This window comes from Lepisosteus platostomus, chromosome 10 (assembly GCF_059453375.1).
Source record: "Lepisosteus platostomus isolate fLepPlt1 chromosome 10, fLepPlt1.hap1, whole genome shotgun sequence".
In the NCBI taxonomy this organism is placed as follows: Eukaryota; Metazoa; Chordata; class Actinopteri; order Semionotiformes; family Lepisosteidae; genus Lepisosteus; species Lepisosteus platostomus.
Genome location: NC_142620.1, coordinates 15,159,281 through 15,174,535, shown reverse-complemented (window position 1 = coordinate 15,174,535; position 15,255 = coordinate 15,159,281). Strand labels below are relative to the sequence as shown.

The 15,255-nt window shown below is 36.9% G+C and overlaps 1 protein-coding gene across 5 annotated transcripts in view; it reads left to right on the top strand.

Annotated features, from left to right (window-relative positions):
* Nucleotides 1-9,058, top strand: part of sipa1l1 (signal-induced proliferation-associated 1 like 1) — a 124,699-nt gene extending 115,641 nt beyond the window's left edge. For all 5 annotated transcript variants that reach the window (XM_088648384.1, XM_088648379.1, XM_088648380.1 and 2 more), the window contains 2 exons: nucleotides 2,638-2,716; nucleotides 3,057-9,058. In XM_088648384.1, the coding sequence (XP_088504510.1) occupies nucleotides 2,638-2,716; nucleotides 3,057-3,200 (223 nt within the window). In that variant the 3' untranslated portion in view covers nucleotides 3,201-9,058. The remainder of the gene's footprint in view (nucleotides 1-2,637; nucleotides 2,717-3,056) is intronic.
* Nucleotides 9,059-15,255: the final 6,197 nt, after the last annotated feature.

Here is a 15,255-nt window from a genome sequence, read left to right as displayed (position 1 = left end):
TGGGCCAGATCTTCTGTGGGCTGGTTTGTATGAGAGTGAAGGTCCTGTTAATTCTGTGTGAAGGATATTGCCTGCCGATGGAAACAAAAACTGTGTTTTGAGGGCTTTGCACCTTTTTGTTTACATTTTGAAAGCATACTGCATACAGTATATCAGTGAAACATCCTGACAGCTAGTTCAACAAAAATAATATATTTTAATATAAGTATTAGTGAGATAGTGTCAAAATACCAAATTCAGAAAATGGTTATACTTTGCTGTTCATGAAAAGACTAGAAATTATGTACTGTATACAGTATATATTTATATATTTATGGGACTGTAAAGTCTAAATCTATTCTCCACCTCATAATTTTAAAATTTTTCTTCTATAAAAATTGCTGTGTCAAAAGTAATGGGATTCCCAACTAAAGGGAGTAACACAAGTATAATTAGTTCTAAAAAATAAATTATTGTACTTATTTATACCTTACAAATAGCAAGAAGTAAGGGGTACACTATTATGTGACTTTTTCTATCCTCAGAGACCAGTTTTTTTCTTATTTTACAAATAAAATTATGATTGTAATTTACTATATATTTCTATGGCAAGTAGTCAACAGCATTCAAAACGTTCCACTAAAACTGCTGGAAAGTGGCCTGCACTTTAGGTTACGTCTAACTTGCTGTTTCAGAGGGTTCACTTGCATTATGTGCACATAAAATGAAACTTGCTTGTTTTTGGCTCATTCAGTGTTTTGTAGATTAGCATATACAGTGCCTTGCGAAAGTATTCGGCCCCCTTGAACTTTTCAACCTTTTGCCACATTTCAGGCTTCAAACATAAAGATATAAATTTTTTATTTTATGTGAAGAATCACCAACAAGTGGGACACAATTGTGAAGTGGAACGAAATCTATTGGATTTTTGAAACTTTTTTAACTAATAAAAAAATGAAAAGTGGGGCGTGCAAAATTATTCGGCCCCTTTACTTTCAGTGCAGCAAACTCACTCCAGAAGTTCAGCGAGGATCTCTGAATGATCCAATGTTGTCCTAAATGACTGATGGTGATAAATAGAATCCACCTGTGTGTAATCAAGTCTCTGTATAAATGCACCTGCTCTGTGATAGTCTCAAGGTTCTGTTGAAAGCGCAGAGAGCATCATGAAGACCAAGGAACACACCAGGCAGGTCCGTAATACTGTTGTGGAGAAGTTTAAAGCCGGATTTGGATACAAAACGATTTCCCAAGCTTCAAAAATCCCAAGGAGCACTGTGCAAGCGATCATCTTGAAATGGAAGGAGTATCAGACCACTGCAAATCTACCAAGACCTGGCCGTCCCTCTAAACTTTCAGCTCAGACAAGGAGAAGACTGATCAGAGATGCAGCCAAGAGGCCCATGATCACTCTGGATGAACTGCAGAGAACTACAGCTGAGGTGGGAGAGTCTGTCCATAGGACAACAATCAGTCTTACACTGCACAAATCTGGCCTTTATGGAAGAGTGGCAAGAAGAAAGCCATTTCTCAAAGATATCCATAAAAAGTCTCGTCTAAAGTTTGCCACAAGCCACCTGGGAGACACCCCAAACATGTGGAAGAAGGTGCTCTGGTCAGATGAAACCAAAATCGAACTTTTTGGCCACAATGCAAAACGATATGTTTGGCGTAAAAGCAACACAGCTCATCACCCTCAACACACCATCCCCACTGTCAAACATGGTGGTGGCAGCATCATGGTTTGGGCCTGCTTTTCTTCAGCAGGGACAGGGAAGATGGTTAAAATTGAGGGGGAAGATGGATGCAGCCAAATACAGGACCATTCTGGATGAAAACCTGTTGGAGTCTGCAAAAGACCTGAAACTGGGATTGAGATTTATCTTCCAACAAGACAATGATCCCAAACATACAGCAAAATCTACAAAGGAATGGTTCACAAATAAACGTATCCAGGTGTTTGAATGGCCAAGTCAAAGTCCAGACCTGAATCCAATCGAGAATCTGTGGAAAGAGCTGAAAACTGCTGTTCACAAACGCTCTCCATCCAACCTCACTGAGCTCGAGCTGTTTTGCATGGAAGAATGGGCAAGAATTTCAGTCTCTCGATGTGCAAAACTGATAGAGACATACCCCAAGCGACTTGCAGCTGTAATCGCAGCAAAAGGTGGCTCTACAAAGTATTAACGCAAGGGGGCCGAATAATTTTGCACGCCCCACTTTTCATTTTTTTATTAGTTAAAAAAGTTTCAAAAATCCAATAGATTTCGTTCCACTTCACAATTGTGTCCCACTTGTTGGTGATTCTTCACATAAAATAAAAAATTTATATCTTTATGTTTGAAGCCTGAAATGTGGCAAAAGGTTGAAAAGTTCAAGGGGGCCGAATACTTTCGCAAGGCACTGTATTGCACGAACTTCACATTTGGCAAGACATTAGCTTGGTCTTGTCTGCAGCAAACCTGTATAATTTGCTGCTGGCCAGCAGAATGGCCTTTGAAATGCGAAAACTGTTCCCTTCAGGGTAGAGCTGACATACCTTCTCAAAGGAGTGTAAGGAAGCGGGCGCTGTACAGTTCGGCCTATTCTTTGTTGAGCCCTTTCTTTGATTATTCATGGTTTCATAACATCCAGATTCTTTGTTTTCTTTACTTGCAGTGAAATTCCTTCCAGCCTCGCTGGGAAAGTGAGTCAGCTGGAAGCCATGGTCAAACTGCTTCAGGAAGATTTAAAAAAGGTACAAAGACCCGCTGTGCTCACATTTGACCACCGAAGTTATTACAGTTTTGGCAGAATCTCAGGCTTTTTCAGGACTGTTGTTTAGCATTCTTTGCTCTTCTCAGTTAAATTAAATGTTTTGTGCTTTGGTCTGGGTGGATTGCCACCTTTATTAATAATTAGCTGAATTATTATAGAGATCCAGTCTATTCACTGAAATCCATTGGTTGTGTTACAGTGCTATTGTGGCTTGAGGGAAAGGGCCTTAGGGTCTCAGAGGAACTGTGATGATTTTTGGGAGATTGACCAAGCAGAGACACAGTAAGACTGACCCAGGGGGTTTCTGTGTTTTGACACAGGAAAAAGATGACAAAGCGCTTTTGCAAGCCCAGGTCCAGAGCCTCCGCGAGGACAACCAGAGGCTACAGGAGGAGTCTCAGAATGCTTCGGCCAAACTGAAGAAATTCACTGAGTGGGTTTTTAACACCATCGACATGAACTGAGCTGTGGATCAAACAGACCGAGGGAGAACAGAGGCGCTGTCAGTGAGGGCTGGGTGTGAAGGAAATGTCCTGTGGCTTCCAGAGATGTAGAGGAAGACCCCTGGGCATGAGGGGAAGTTGGAAAGAGAGCTAAGGCCTCTTAATTTGAGGCACTAATGTATGTAGATTTATGGTATGACTTAAAAAATAATTTAGAAAAGGTTCTTTTGAGGCCTATTACTTGTTTCCAAATGGAAAATAGCTGAATGTGAAAGGCCGCAAACTCTGAAGATTGTCTGTTATTTACAATATAAACCTTTCACCAGAAGGTTTCTTTTTCAAGACTGCTCAGTAAGTTCTTCTTTTATTTTGCACCTGATCATTACAGGAATGAATGGTAAATTACATACAAATTGGTTCACAAAACTGTTATGGAAGTATCCCACTGGTAATTCGTCAAAAGCTGGATTGTTCACTCTTCCGTTCATCATAAAGTTCAAAGTTGTTTTTGTTGGCAAACCTATTACTGTGTTTTCCTTCATTCTTATCAGCAGCACGTCTGGAAGATAAACTGTTCCTTGGGAAAGCTTACATCAAGCTCTCTCACTGTGGGAGCTGCCTTTTCTCTGTTAACGTGGAGTTTTGGATCCCCCTAAACTCTTTCTAAAAATGGCAGAAAGTCTTTCAGCCAATGAGATTGCAACAAGACAGAGAAAACCTCAGACATGACTAAATGACATGCAAACGTTGCCTGGTTGCTTTTTTACGTCCGCAGTTTTCTGCTACGATAATTTCAGTGTGAAGAAAAATGACCAGACGTTTTCCAGCTTCCAGACACGGGTCATTGTAGAATGTCGTGCAAGCTCAGAGGACTTGTTGCTGGCAGCCACAGGGTCTTGTGTTTTTAATAGTACAACAGGAGGGAATATTTTTGTATATTTTTTTCTTTTTTGTTGATGGTGTTCTTAAACATATGATTAGAGCAATTTATTTCTTGATACATGTCTGATGATGCAGGCAGAAAAAAGCTGCTATGACATTCTGAATTTTTTAGGAAAGATAAAGGAGAATATCTAATGCCCTCTGCAGTTTTGGGCAACATGTTAAGGCTTTCTTGGCCTCAGTACATTGAGGTGTGACGTGGCCAGTGCAATGCCCCATTGGCTTAGACTGCAGCTGTTTTTAGTAATATGTTTGACTTCACAGTTTTTTTGAGTGCATTCCTGCTGTACATTCCAGCTGTACAGTTCTGCATTGCTCTCCAGCTTCTCATGTCACATAAACAACAAAAACGTTCCAGTTCACATTATTGCATTTTGTTGTGCAAAAAGATATTGCTTTGGGTGCCATATAGTAAAATGATGATGATGCGAATCAAGGCTAGAATTGGTAATTAAATTGTAATGGTAATTTAAATCTTAAAAAGCAATAGCAGAGGAGCTTCTTGTTATCATTTTCTTTTTCTTGAGAGGGGGTTACTTTACAGTTCTAGGACTATTTTATGCCAACAGGTTGCTCTAGTGTTACATCTGTTTTTCAGTAGTACGTGAAAGAAACTGTGCCAGCGCATCTCAGTGGTCTGTGGTATAATTCTGAAGGAGGTAATGAATTGAAAGTGTCCTTTGTCAGTACTTCAGTAACGAATGTTGATATTTGACTTTTAATACAGTATATGGATAAGCTAGTTATGGAACTTATCATTTTCAAATGTATTTTTTGTATTCTAAACAAAAAAGATATCTGGTTCTAACATGTAAAGCTTCAAATAATGTCTAAAATAAAAGAAAAGTGATTTTAGATGGATCATTGGTATAATCTAAATGGATCTTATTATCAAAAAATGTTTTTAGTATGTTTGCAATATTTGTAGTTGTGCAATTCCTGTCTTAAGATGTTAAAACGGATGCACCATATATTGACATAAAAAATATGTACTGTGCTCTATAAAAGTCAAAATGGTTAAAAAAAATCTAAATTGAATATATTTTAAATCCACAGAGAAATATCTGATCCTTGCAAGGTTGATAACATTAAATGATATCCTTGTTTTGTCTCAGCTCGTAATCATACATTGACGTTCTCGGAACAGCTGTTGTTACAACAAGTCTGATATCACTGCAGTTTGATTTTATTTCATGTGACATGATAAAACCATTGAGTGCTTTTAAGATGAAGACAAAAGTTGAAGCTTTATTTTCCCATTCATAATTATCTCCGCCAAAGTTCTTTACTGCTTTAAGTGGCAAATGTCTCCTTTCTGGAGATCGTGAGCTGGATATGCTTCACTCGGGTGTGGATGTGTCATCTTGTAGTTTTCTGTTTAGGGCTGTGATAGGAAATACAGTTGTCTCTAGGCAGAACTGATGAAACACTTCAAAAGGTCATGTGGGTCAGAGAGACAGATAATATTATATTTTGTTGTGTGGAATCCAACTGAGTTATGTTGTTTTTCAGAGGGTTCCTGACATCTAAGCCAGTAACAGCACTTTCTCAGAACGGTTAAAATTGGTTCCTATTCTGTAAGTCACTGGCTGAGCTTTGTCTTTAGCCAGCTGTGACTGGGATTTCCTTTGTGGCAGGGCACATCTGGCCTGAACCATTTTCCATTTCCATTGGCTGCAGTACACAGCTTGCTGTGTTGCGGCAGCTCCTGTGGCTCTCCAGGTGTGTGGGATCGAGCAGTGTTCCTGGAGAGACCTGCAGCTCCTCTGTTCAATGGCGACTTCACCACAGAGGGGTGAAGGCTGGCAGGGTTTCCTGAGAGTGTACACATCGGGGGAACCACACATTTTCATCCCTCCTGTGCCGTGTTGAAGGAGGAAGCGTGGTTGATTAACAGCTGGAGATTCCAAAATTGGGGGAGGGGGCTACGTTACAAAAATTGATATATTTGATTAAATCAAATGAAAACATTTTTTGTTCTCCGTGGTCATTAGAATAGACGTTCTAAAGTTAAGTAAGGAAGAAGTTCATTATGGTGGGACTTGGCTTGTCCTGGCCATTGATTGTCATAAGACTACCGCACAAACTCTGCGGCACTCTGAAAACTTCACTTGTAACTCTAATATCTCACCAGAATTGTCACCAATATATCGGAACTGAAGTGCTTTCATCACTTATTCATTCACACTGTGGTGACTGGAGTCACATGAATCAAAAATGAGGAAAAATATTTGTGTGGCATTTAGTCAGGTGATTTTCTTCTTACGTTGTGCCTTCAGTCCTGTGAATCTGCACCTTGTGAAAAAAGCAATCATGATGACTCTAGATACTAATGTACTGTAAACTTTTCCACAGGGGGTGCTTTCATTTCATTTATACTGTGGACCACAGGCAGGGGAATAAAGGCCTGTCCCTCAATTTGAATTTCAAGGCATGTTTGATCAATTTATGCACTCTAACATTTGGCAGTGTTTCTGTCATGTCTTTTAACCTGCGTTGTCTTGCTTTCTTTTTAAAGACACCTTGAAGATTCAAAGAAATCATTTTTTTTATCTGTTACTATTTAATTGATTTTAAATAATTTGCCAACACTGTTAAAAGAACACCTTCTTTATATTCTCAGCCCACAGACAATGTTAGGGCAGGATCTAACACCTTTAAGCAATATTATAAAAAAGGATCTGTTCCTCATGACATATTTTCTACTTATCTTGGGCAGCCCTCAAATGAGCAGGTCAATGAATTTTTTGTTATCCAGACCTTAGAGTGTAAAGGGTTATCCTTTATATATCCTGTTACAAAGCATTCCTTGATATACTGTATTCTTTAGAAAAAATTACAAAATTCCATTTCCTCTTACATTTAATCCCAGTATTTGAAATGGAAAAGGTCCAAAATGTAAATAATCCCAGGCTGAATTTTAAACATTTAGGATGAAAGCTGTTGAAATTGAAATTGTGAGATGGGAATCTAAAAATGGTGGTGTTCTTGAAACAGACATAATTGTTGTAGTAGAAGAAAGAGTAGGTTTGGGACTGGGAATTATTTTTCTTTTCTGATTCTTCTTATAAGATACTTAATCCATTCTTTTGCCAAAATGACAACAAGTGTCAGGAGTGTTCTGTCATGGTGGCCACAACTGACCAAGTTTATTCATTTCACCAGACTGCTTTCCCCTGCTGCTGCGTTGAATAAGCACTCAAGGAGCAGTCATCAGGTACTGAATGTAGAGAGCAGTTCATCTTTAAGACATTTAAAGCAGCTTGGGTTTGGAGGGCAAAGAAGAACAATAGTCTTGGTTTGTTTCTCTATAAAGCCGCTGGCCCTGAGGAGAGAAATTGTTCATTTGTAAAGCAGAGAAGATGATGGCATTTTTCTGGACTTGTAAAAGATCCCATGTGGGGTTCGAGTAACTGGGGTAAGAACAGAGAGAAGATTGGAAAAAGTCATCTCAATAATTAGTTTTTAGTTCTTTTGAGCCAACTATAGATATTCCCTTTTTATTTCTTTATTTCAGTTTTTTGCAACTGTGGATTTGTTTGTGGTTTAAACTGGTGACCCAACAGGCCTCGTTAAATAACCTTATCTCCAGTGTATGCTGTTTTGCTGCAATGCTCATGTAGAAATATCTGCTATATATAACCATGCTTGTAATATAACATAAGCACACAGCTCAACAGTAATCATGAATCACATTCAGCCCACACAAGTGAAAAACAAGACTGCAAAAATATCTGTTTTGTGGGTTTGTTTTTGTATTGGTTGCTATTATTTCTGTTGATATGAGAGTAAAGATAGCCAAAAGCAGATAAAGAATTGAAATGCCAAGTGCAGAGCATTTTAATAAGCCCAACATACTGTAGGCAACTGTTCAGCTGGGTTTGTTATCCTGTAATGCTAATGTGTGTTTTTTTTAATTCTGACAAAAAAAACATTTACAGCATTTACAGCATACGACACATTTACAGCATGGATTAAAGACACGAGTATAACAAATTGGTAATAATTTGCAGTATTGTTTGGTAAATTAAAAATATCAAAATGGACTAATATTAGAAAACTATTCCACTGGGAAAATGCTGTTAAGAATTTGTGTTCACTATACATATTTTATAACATTTTGTGAAACTTCCTATTAAAAAAAAATCATAGCTTCATTCACTGAGTAAATACATAATAACTATATATTTACTGAATAGTTGTATTGTTATAAAAGCTTTGAGGATACTTACTGTACTTGCAATACAGGCTCTGGCTGACACTGAAGTTAGGCAGCACTGCAGAATTTTGCACTGCAGTATGTACTACAGGCTCTGCCAAGAATGTTTTCATGTTTAAAAAAACATGAAAAGTAATCTTCAGAAAATGACTTGGGTGGTGGGGGGGAATTCAGGTTTCATAAAAACCACATGTCCATGGTATGGAATCTTCTCACTTCTATAATTGTTGACCAAGAGTGATGAAAGTTTCTTAGAGCAATGGTTCTGTTCTAGGAATCATAACTCTGCTAAAGACCGTTATTTTGTCTACAGACTACTGACACTTCTCTTCTAGGAGCGTGGAGTTTCACAGGTCTTTCATTTTGAAGGTTGTCCAGATTAAAATATTAGGTTGAACTGTTTTTTTCATATTCCATATTGCCATTTGTAAAATGTGACAAAGCACCTTACAACTTTATTTCAATGAGAAGCAATCATCTTTTGAAGAAGTGAGCTTTCCTGTTTTTAGTGATCGAGTTATTTCTTAATAGACCTAAAACTTACATGATTTTCAGCTGTTGATTTGTTCAGTTGCATTTGCAAGGGTGATCTGCCTTTCTGTTGAAATAGAATCAAAATTGCTAAAAAAAAGAAATGTGAATGTTTTCCTGTTTTTACTTTTCTTTGCACATTGTCAGTTTTGTACAAATGATTATTAAAAGCTAAACTTTTGTGGAACCTCATTGGCTATTTTAGGTTTTATTCCGTTGTCCCTTTATGGAAGCTTGATGGTGGGTCTCCAAGTGGCTTCAGAAATGTATATATTTTTAAACATAAAGTCAGTGGACATAATCTAAGCTTGTTTTCTATACATGCTGCCTTTAAAATGCTTTGGTATTTTCTGATTTTTTTTTCCTAGTGAAAATGTCTTAAAATCTTATTCAAATGATATGCACACTTAAAGAGTATAATTAACAAAGTACTGTTTACATATTCTATGACTTTTGTAAAATGTAGAGGTTAAATAAAAATACATTTGCAGTGATCACAGCATTAAAGTTTCTTTAAAAAAAATAACCTGCTGTAATTTTTGGCGTTTTATGGGCTTCTGATCGGCGTTATCTATAAATCTTTGCAAGCAGTATTGGATAAAGTGCTCTTCAGATGCTGACAAGGTCAATAAATTAATTTATGTTCCATTAGGAGAGCCTGACTAATGTTCTTGTGTGTTTTTGATTATACTGTAGTACTCAAATCACTGTAATAGTGCAAGGAACATTTATCAAATATCTGGTTAATCTGTCAAGACGTTTGACCTTTTGTTGTCTTCTTTATATTGATGTTTGTTTCTTGTAGTCAGAAATAATTTGAAGTTTTTTTCTCTTTATTTTTGCATTCTAGTTCTGGTGGTTAAGTATTTCTCTACAGGTGTCAGCTGATAAATGCAATCTACAGTCAGCAATCAGTACAGAGAAGAACAAAACACTTCTCCTTGTAGTTCAGGTCTTGATTGCTGTTTTGTACAAAGCGTCTGAAATCTTTAAATGTGCAGTGTTTAGTTTTCAAGGTTATTTTACTTTGTATGTGATCTTTATTTTTATAAACAAAGGTCTTTATTTTATTAAAGATCTTTATTTCTTTATATTTTTATGTAGTTCTTCTATATCACTTTTTGCTAGTTTTGTACAAGCTATGTAAGAAGCTTGTACTTGATCATCAAGACAATTGTAATCCTTATATTGTCATTGTTTTCTGTAGATCTCACGTTATCTTGATAAGTATATATCCTTACCTTGCTCTGGTCTGAAACGCCTTCTATATGCTACCAGTTGCTAAGTTCTAATTTGTAATACAGCTGTTAATCAAAAGAGAAACTGAATTTTTGTTTACAATATAATTTACCATTTTCATTAACTGGCAAGGAAATTGACAGTGAGTCAATGCAAAGAGTGAAGAAATTTTGAAAGTTGTTGTTGAACTCCTCCTTTCTGAAATGTATAATGTCCATTCAAATGTCAATGTAATAAGTGCAAAACATTAGTGGTACAACTGAGAATCTTGTGGGTTTTTAAGAATAAAAATTTGACCTGTATCAGAACTTTGCTAACAAGTGGTAATCTTGTTTGTTAGCAAGGAGATTCTCTCTTGTGGCCTATTGTTGCTTAAAGTGTGCAATATTAACATAGAGCATGGGTGATTTTTATTATTCATGTTGTGTGAGAGAACCTGCTTCATCAGCTCTTCAGTGTTGATGGATTCCAGTTCTGCCTCAAGTTAAAGGAATTTTCTGCACCTGAACTCTGAAAGTTCATCATCTCAGAAAATCTCTTCTTCCTGTCAAGCTCATGATTTGATTAATCCGTCCACCTTCAGAGGTAAGCATCTCATCTTTTTTTAATTGACTTCTAAATCCTAAGGGTGTAATATTTAATCTACTCTTTTCTAATGATGCACTTTAATACAAATTCAAATACTGTACCAAAAGATAGTTTTCTTACATGGTCTCATCGCAACGTCATAATCATAGCACGCTTTATAGATCTCTCAAATAGATTATTATGGCATTTCACAAGAGAGGTAAAGTTTGCCACCGTTCTTCAAGTCAAAAGGGCATTTCTACATTTTACTGGTTCTGACCTAATTGCAGTCAATTCTACTTTTGCACCACAGTATTATTCTTCGAAACAGTCCTCGTCATTCTCCAGACACAGAATGTTGGGTTATTTCAGATCACTGAATATTGTGTATGCTGTGCCCTAGTTTTAGTCCGTTATTTGTACGAAACAAGTCTGAGGTTAATGAATTCCTCTTTACTTTATAAAAATGTCATTTCACATTTTTCCTGTAATGACTCTGACCTACAGTACGTGTGGAGGATTGTAAACAATAAAGATAATTAACATTGTCAGTTTTAAGAATAATGAGGCTGACTTGAGCTGTACATCAAACCATTGAATAAACCAGTATCACTCAAATGGGGAGGTTCTTTATACCAAAATAGAGGCATTAAATATGTAGTAGGTATTGCTAATGGACTTAAACTTGGACAGATGGAGCCCACTGGACGCTTGTAATGCTAAGACTCAATTGCATTGGTTTGTCTACAAATTACAAGCATTATCTCAAGCCAGCGTGCTGAATAAATTGGACTGTGTTCTGTAGTTAATGAAATCAATGCACTGGAAATATACTCTTTTGTTGTGGATCTGCTGGATAATTATATTTTTTTCTGTCATTTTACTCTGAACCAAAGGTTTAAATCACAGTATTAAATTCTGTTGTGTGTACTTAGTTGGCTATAGAGCCTAAGGACTTAATAGTTTTAGTTCTAACTACAGCAGCTACTGTATGTACTGGTACTGGCGTAATATTTTTGATACAGTAAAGTGCACCCACAGAAATGCCTGCAAGCCTTTATGTTTTGCTTTTTGTTAATCACAGGGAAATCTCTGCCACTGAACAGAATAGCTCTTAGGATACAAAATTGAATTTATGAATATCCTAGGTCCAAGGTGGGGAAAAAAAATCTTTCTAAATGCGTCAATGTGTTTTGACATCGCACATTATCAACTCATGATATCAACGTGTTGTTCTAATCATTCACATGAAAATCACAGCACAGGTAGATCATTTAAATGTGTGTAGGTACGGCTTTTCCACTGCTTTTCTCTTGTGCCTTGTACTTTGGTAAAAATGTATCTCAGATCCTATTAGACTGGTTGATCTCTAACAGATCTGAAGATGATGGCAGGGACAAAAGACTACACTTAGTGTCATGTATTGTGGGGAAAACATTTAAGGGTATTTAAAAATAAAAATACAGACTTGCAGACTGCAGCATTGTAGCATAGTAATTGAAATATGCAAACTATGGATTACAGTAGCTGCTGTAGATTTTAGTTTTAAAGGACTGATTTCAGAGCTTATTGTTGTCTCTTGTCTTTGAGTAAGAAGATTTTTGTTTAATATATTCAGTTTGTTTGTGAATACGTTCCTAAGTTTACTTTTTGCAATTTCTCATTATTCTCTGTTTTTTGTTCTTAAAGAACTGCCTTATCATGTTATATGGAATTTAGAAGCTTCATAAATATGGTTACCGGCGATTTATATTAAATATAGTAGTAGTACAACAGTTTTCCAATAATTAATAGAGGTTCTCTAGCATCACAAATTCTAAGGGTTATTGTCATGAATGGGTGATGAAGTTAGAGAACATACGAAGATGAAAACAGGTCATTCCACTCATCAGTTGCTGTTATTGAAATCCTTGTATCAATTAAAAAAGTGTTTCCTGAAGGATCTCATCATGTCAGCTTTAATGTCTGTTTGCTCAGACTCATGTTATCCCTTGTGAAAAGAGGTGTCTCTTGTTCTCAGTCTTACATGCACCTCCTTGCAATTTCCACCTGTGTTCTCTGTTCCTTGTTTGTTTAACATGAACATTCATAAGACCCACTTGTCCAGCCTGCATCCGTGGTTTGGTTCAGTGGAGTCAACAGCCACTCAAACATCTCATTCCATACTGCTCTACTGTGTATTGGTCAATTAATGGTCATTTGGCAAATACTGTAGGACATGACTATATGGATCGTTTTGCAGTAACTTGTTTTCTCTTTTCCTTGTTCAATCAAAAATAACTTTTTTAGATTTAAATGTGGTGGCATCTAAAAATGACCTGGCAGCTAGTTAAAGAAGCTGTTCACTGAGTTAATCTATAGGCATTAAAGGAGGTGTGATTCTATTGATGGGTCTGGGGTCAATGGGGCACCTCATAGAGGTGTTAAATGCACTATACACCCACAGCCATATGGAAGCAGAAAGAAAGACAGGGGGAAGAACAGTGGGAAGACGCTGGAGCTCTTGAATGCACACTAAATTTATAGCTTGTTTCTTAGCAACATAGCCCTCATCTGAGGCATAATCATGCAGCCTCCTCTGATTAGTAGAGGAGGCAGCTGGAGAAGTGAAGATAATGACCCAGCAGCTCAGAATGGCGCTGCCTTTAATTAGCTGCGGCGCTAAAGCGTCATAGGAGAAATCCGAAGATTACACAAAAAAGGCCACTTCTGAGGGAAGCACATCACACTTAAGCTGTAGCGGGTTCTGACTCATTAAATATAATGTCTTGAAATTCATGATGAACACAGACTCTAGTCCTAAAGCTCGTGGGCTCTTTTCACCAGCTCTTTGATCACATGGCATTTTTTCTATTCTGTTTTGAAATGTCTAAGCTCTTGTCAGGGTAAAGCAGTTCATTATTCCTCACATATGATGAAGCATGATGATCTTTATAACATTAAAGAATTTATATTGGACAAGTACTACTTTACCCAGTGATCTTTTTTTTAAAAAAATGTGACAAATATGAAAGTATAAAGAGCTCCTAACTTAACTTCATTCCTTGGACACGCTGAGCAGCCAAAACAAACTCTCAAACCTTATTTAAAGTACATACACTTTAGGCCTACCAAACAATATGTGCAGAAATGTACACGTGCCACCTACTGGTATCATTCAGTATTACACTCACTTTATTAACCTAAATACTGTGTGCAATAAGGTACTTAAGCATTTCAGACACATATTTTAAACATTGTCTGTTTCTGATCCCCCATTTTGAAGAGCTTAGATTTGCTATTACAATTTACTCCCATCTTTGAGAATACATTACTGTTTACAAAGACAGATGGTAAATGTATTTTCTTTGGCTCAGTCTGTGTCCATTAGTACTTAACAAATACAGCAGAGCCAGATGAATAGGCTGATATGTATAAAGTTTGTGAGACTATTGTTTGAATGAATGCAATTGCTTAGTTTTGCACTATATTACATGCAAAAGCTAAACTGCAATTTATTCTGCTCGGACAAAAAGGTAAACGTTTCTCATTCAATCTTTTTTAGCTAAACAACAGCAGTAGAATAAATGCAGTATGACCTATCATTTGACATTGTCATTGTCATTCTATCCATCTGTCATGTTAAATCATTCATACAGAAAAATTGTTTTTCCTTCTATCTTTAAAAATGTAGTCAGCTCTTTAAAAGGTTAGAAGGTTAAATTACTTAAATTACTTGCACAAAATTCTTGGGTATGTACAATTGTACTAGATTACAAAAAGCAGCGCTTCACTGCACAAGGAGGGAAAAGCCAATCTGGGAATTCTGTTGTGTAGTTGCTTTGCTTGTGCTTTCAAACCCTCGAACCAGCAGCCACATAAAGTGCTCCATCCCAGGAGAGATGTTTTACTTTGGGTTTTGAAATCGGCGTCTATTATTGTAGTAATTCCACATCTCTGCGGCTCAACAAAATCGCCTATATTTCAATGAAAGTTCTCGATGAATATTTTATCAGCTGCTATTTTGTACTGTCAAATTCTTAAGGAACAGCTGCAACAAAGGGATTGTAGTCCTGGTTTTCCTCCACCTCGCAACATCAGTGACTATGTGATTATGCATGAATGCTGCAAATGAATGTCTGTCTCAAGGAAACAGGAGACCAAAATAGGGATTTTTATTTGTTCCTGTTTCATTAGGGCCATGAATACGTCTAGAGGGCACTGTATATCCACGGAACAGTACAGATTAACAAATTGGCTGTTGCACTAAATGAATATTGATTCTAATAAAGGGTCTTTTTGTGGTACGATTATGAAATTCTGAAGTTTTCCTGAGAGTGTCTGGGACCAATAGTCTCACACACTGTCTCTTGCTCAGCAAGATCTCTGGCTGGAAGAAACTGACTCATCTGAAGTCTTGCCTTTTATTTGTTTATTTTGTTTTGTGACAGAACAGAGTAAACATACATATAGACACAATATGTGTTTGCGTATAGGTGTGAGCCATAAAAATAAGAGACACTAATTCAATGAAACAGAGGGATGAGATAAAATAAGAAGTATAATAGTTTCCAGATTTGGTAGTTTCTTCTTTTATGT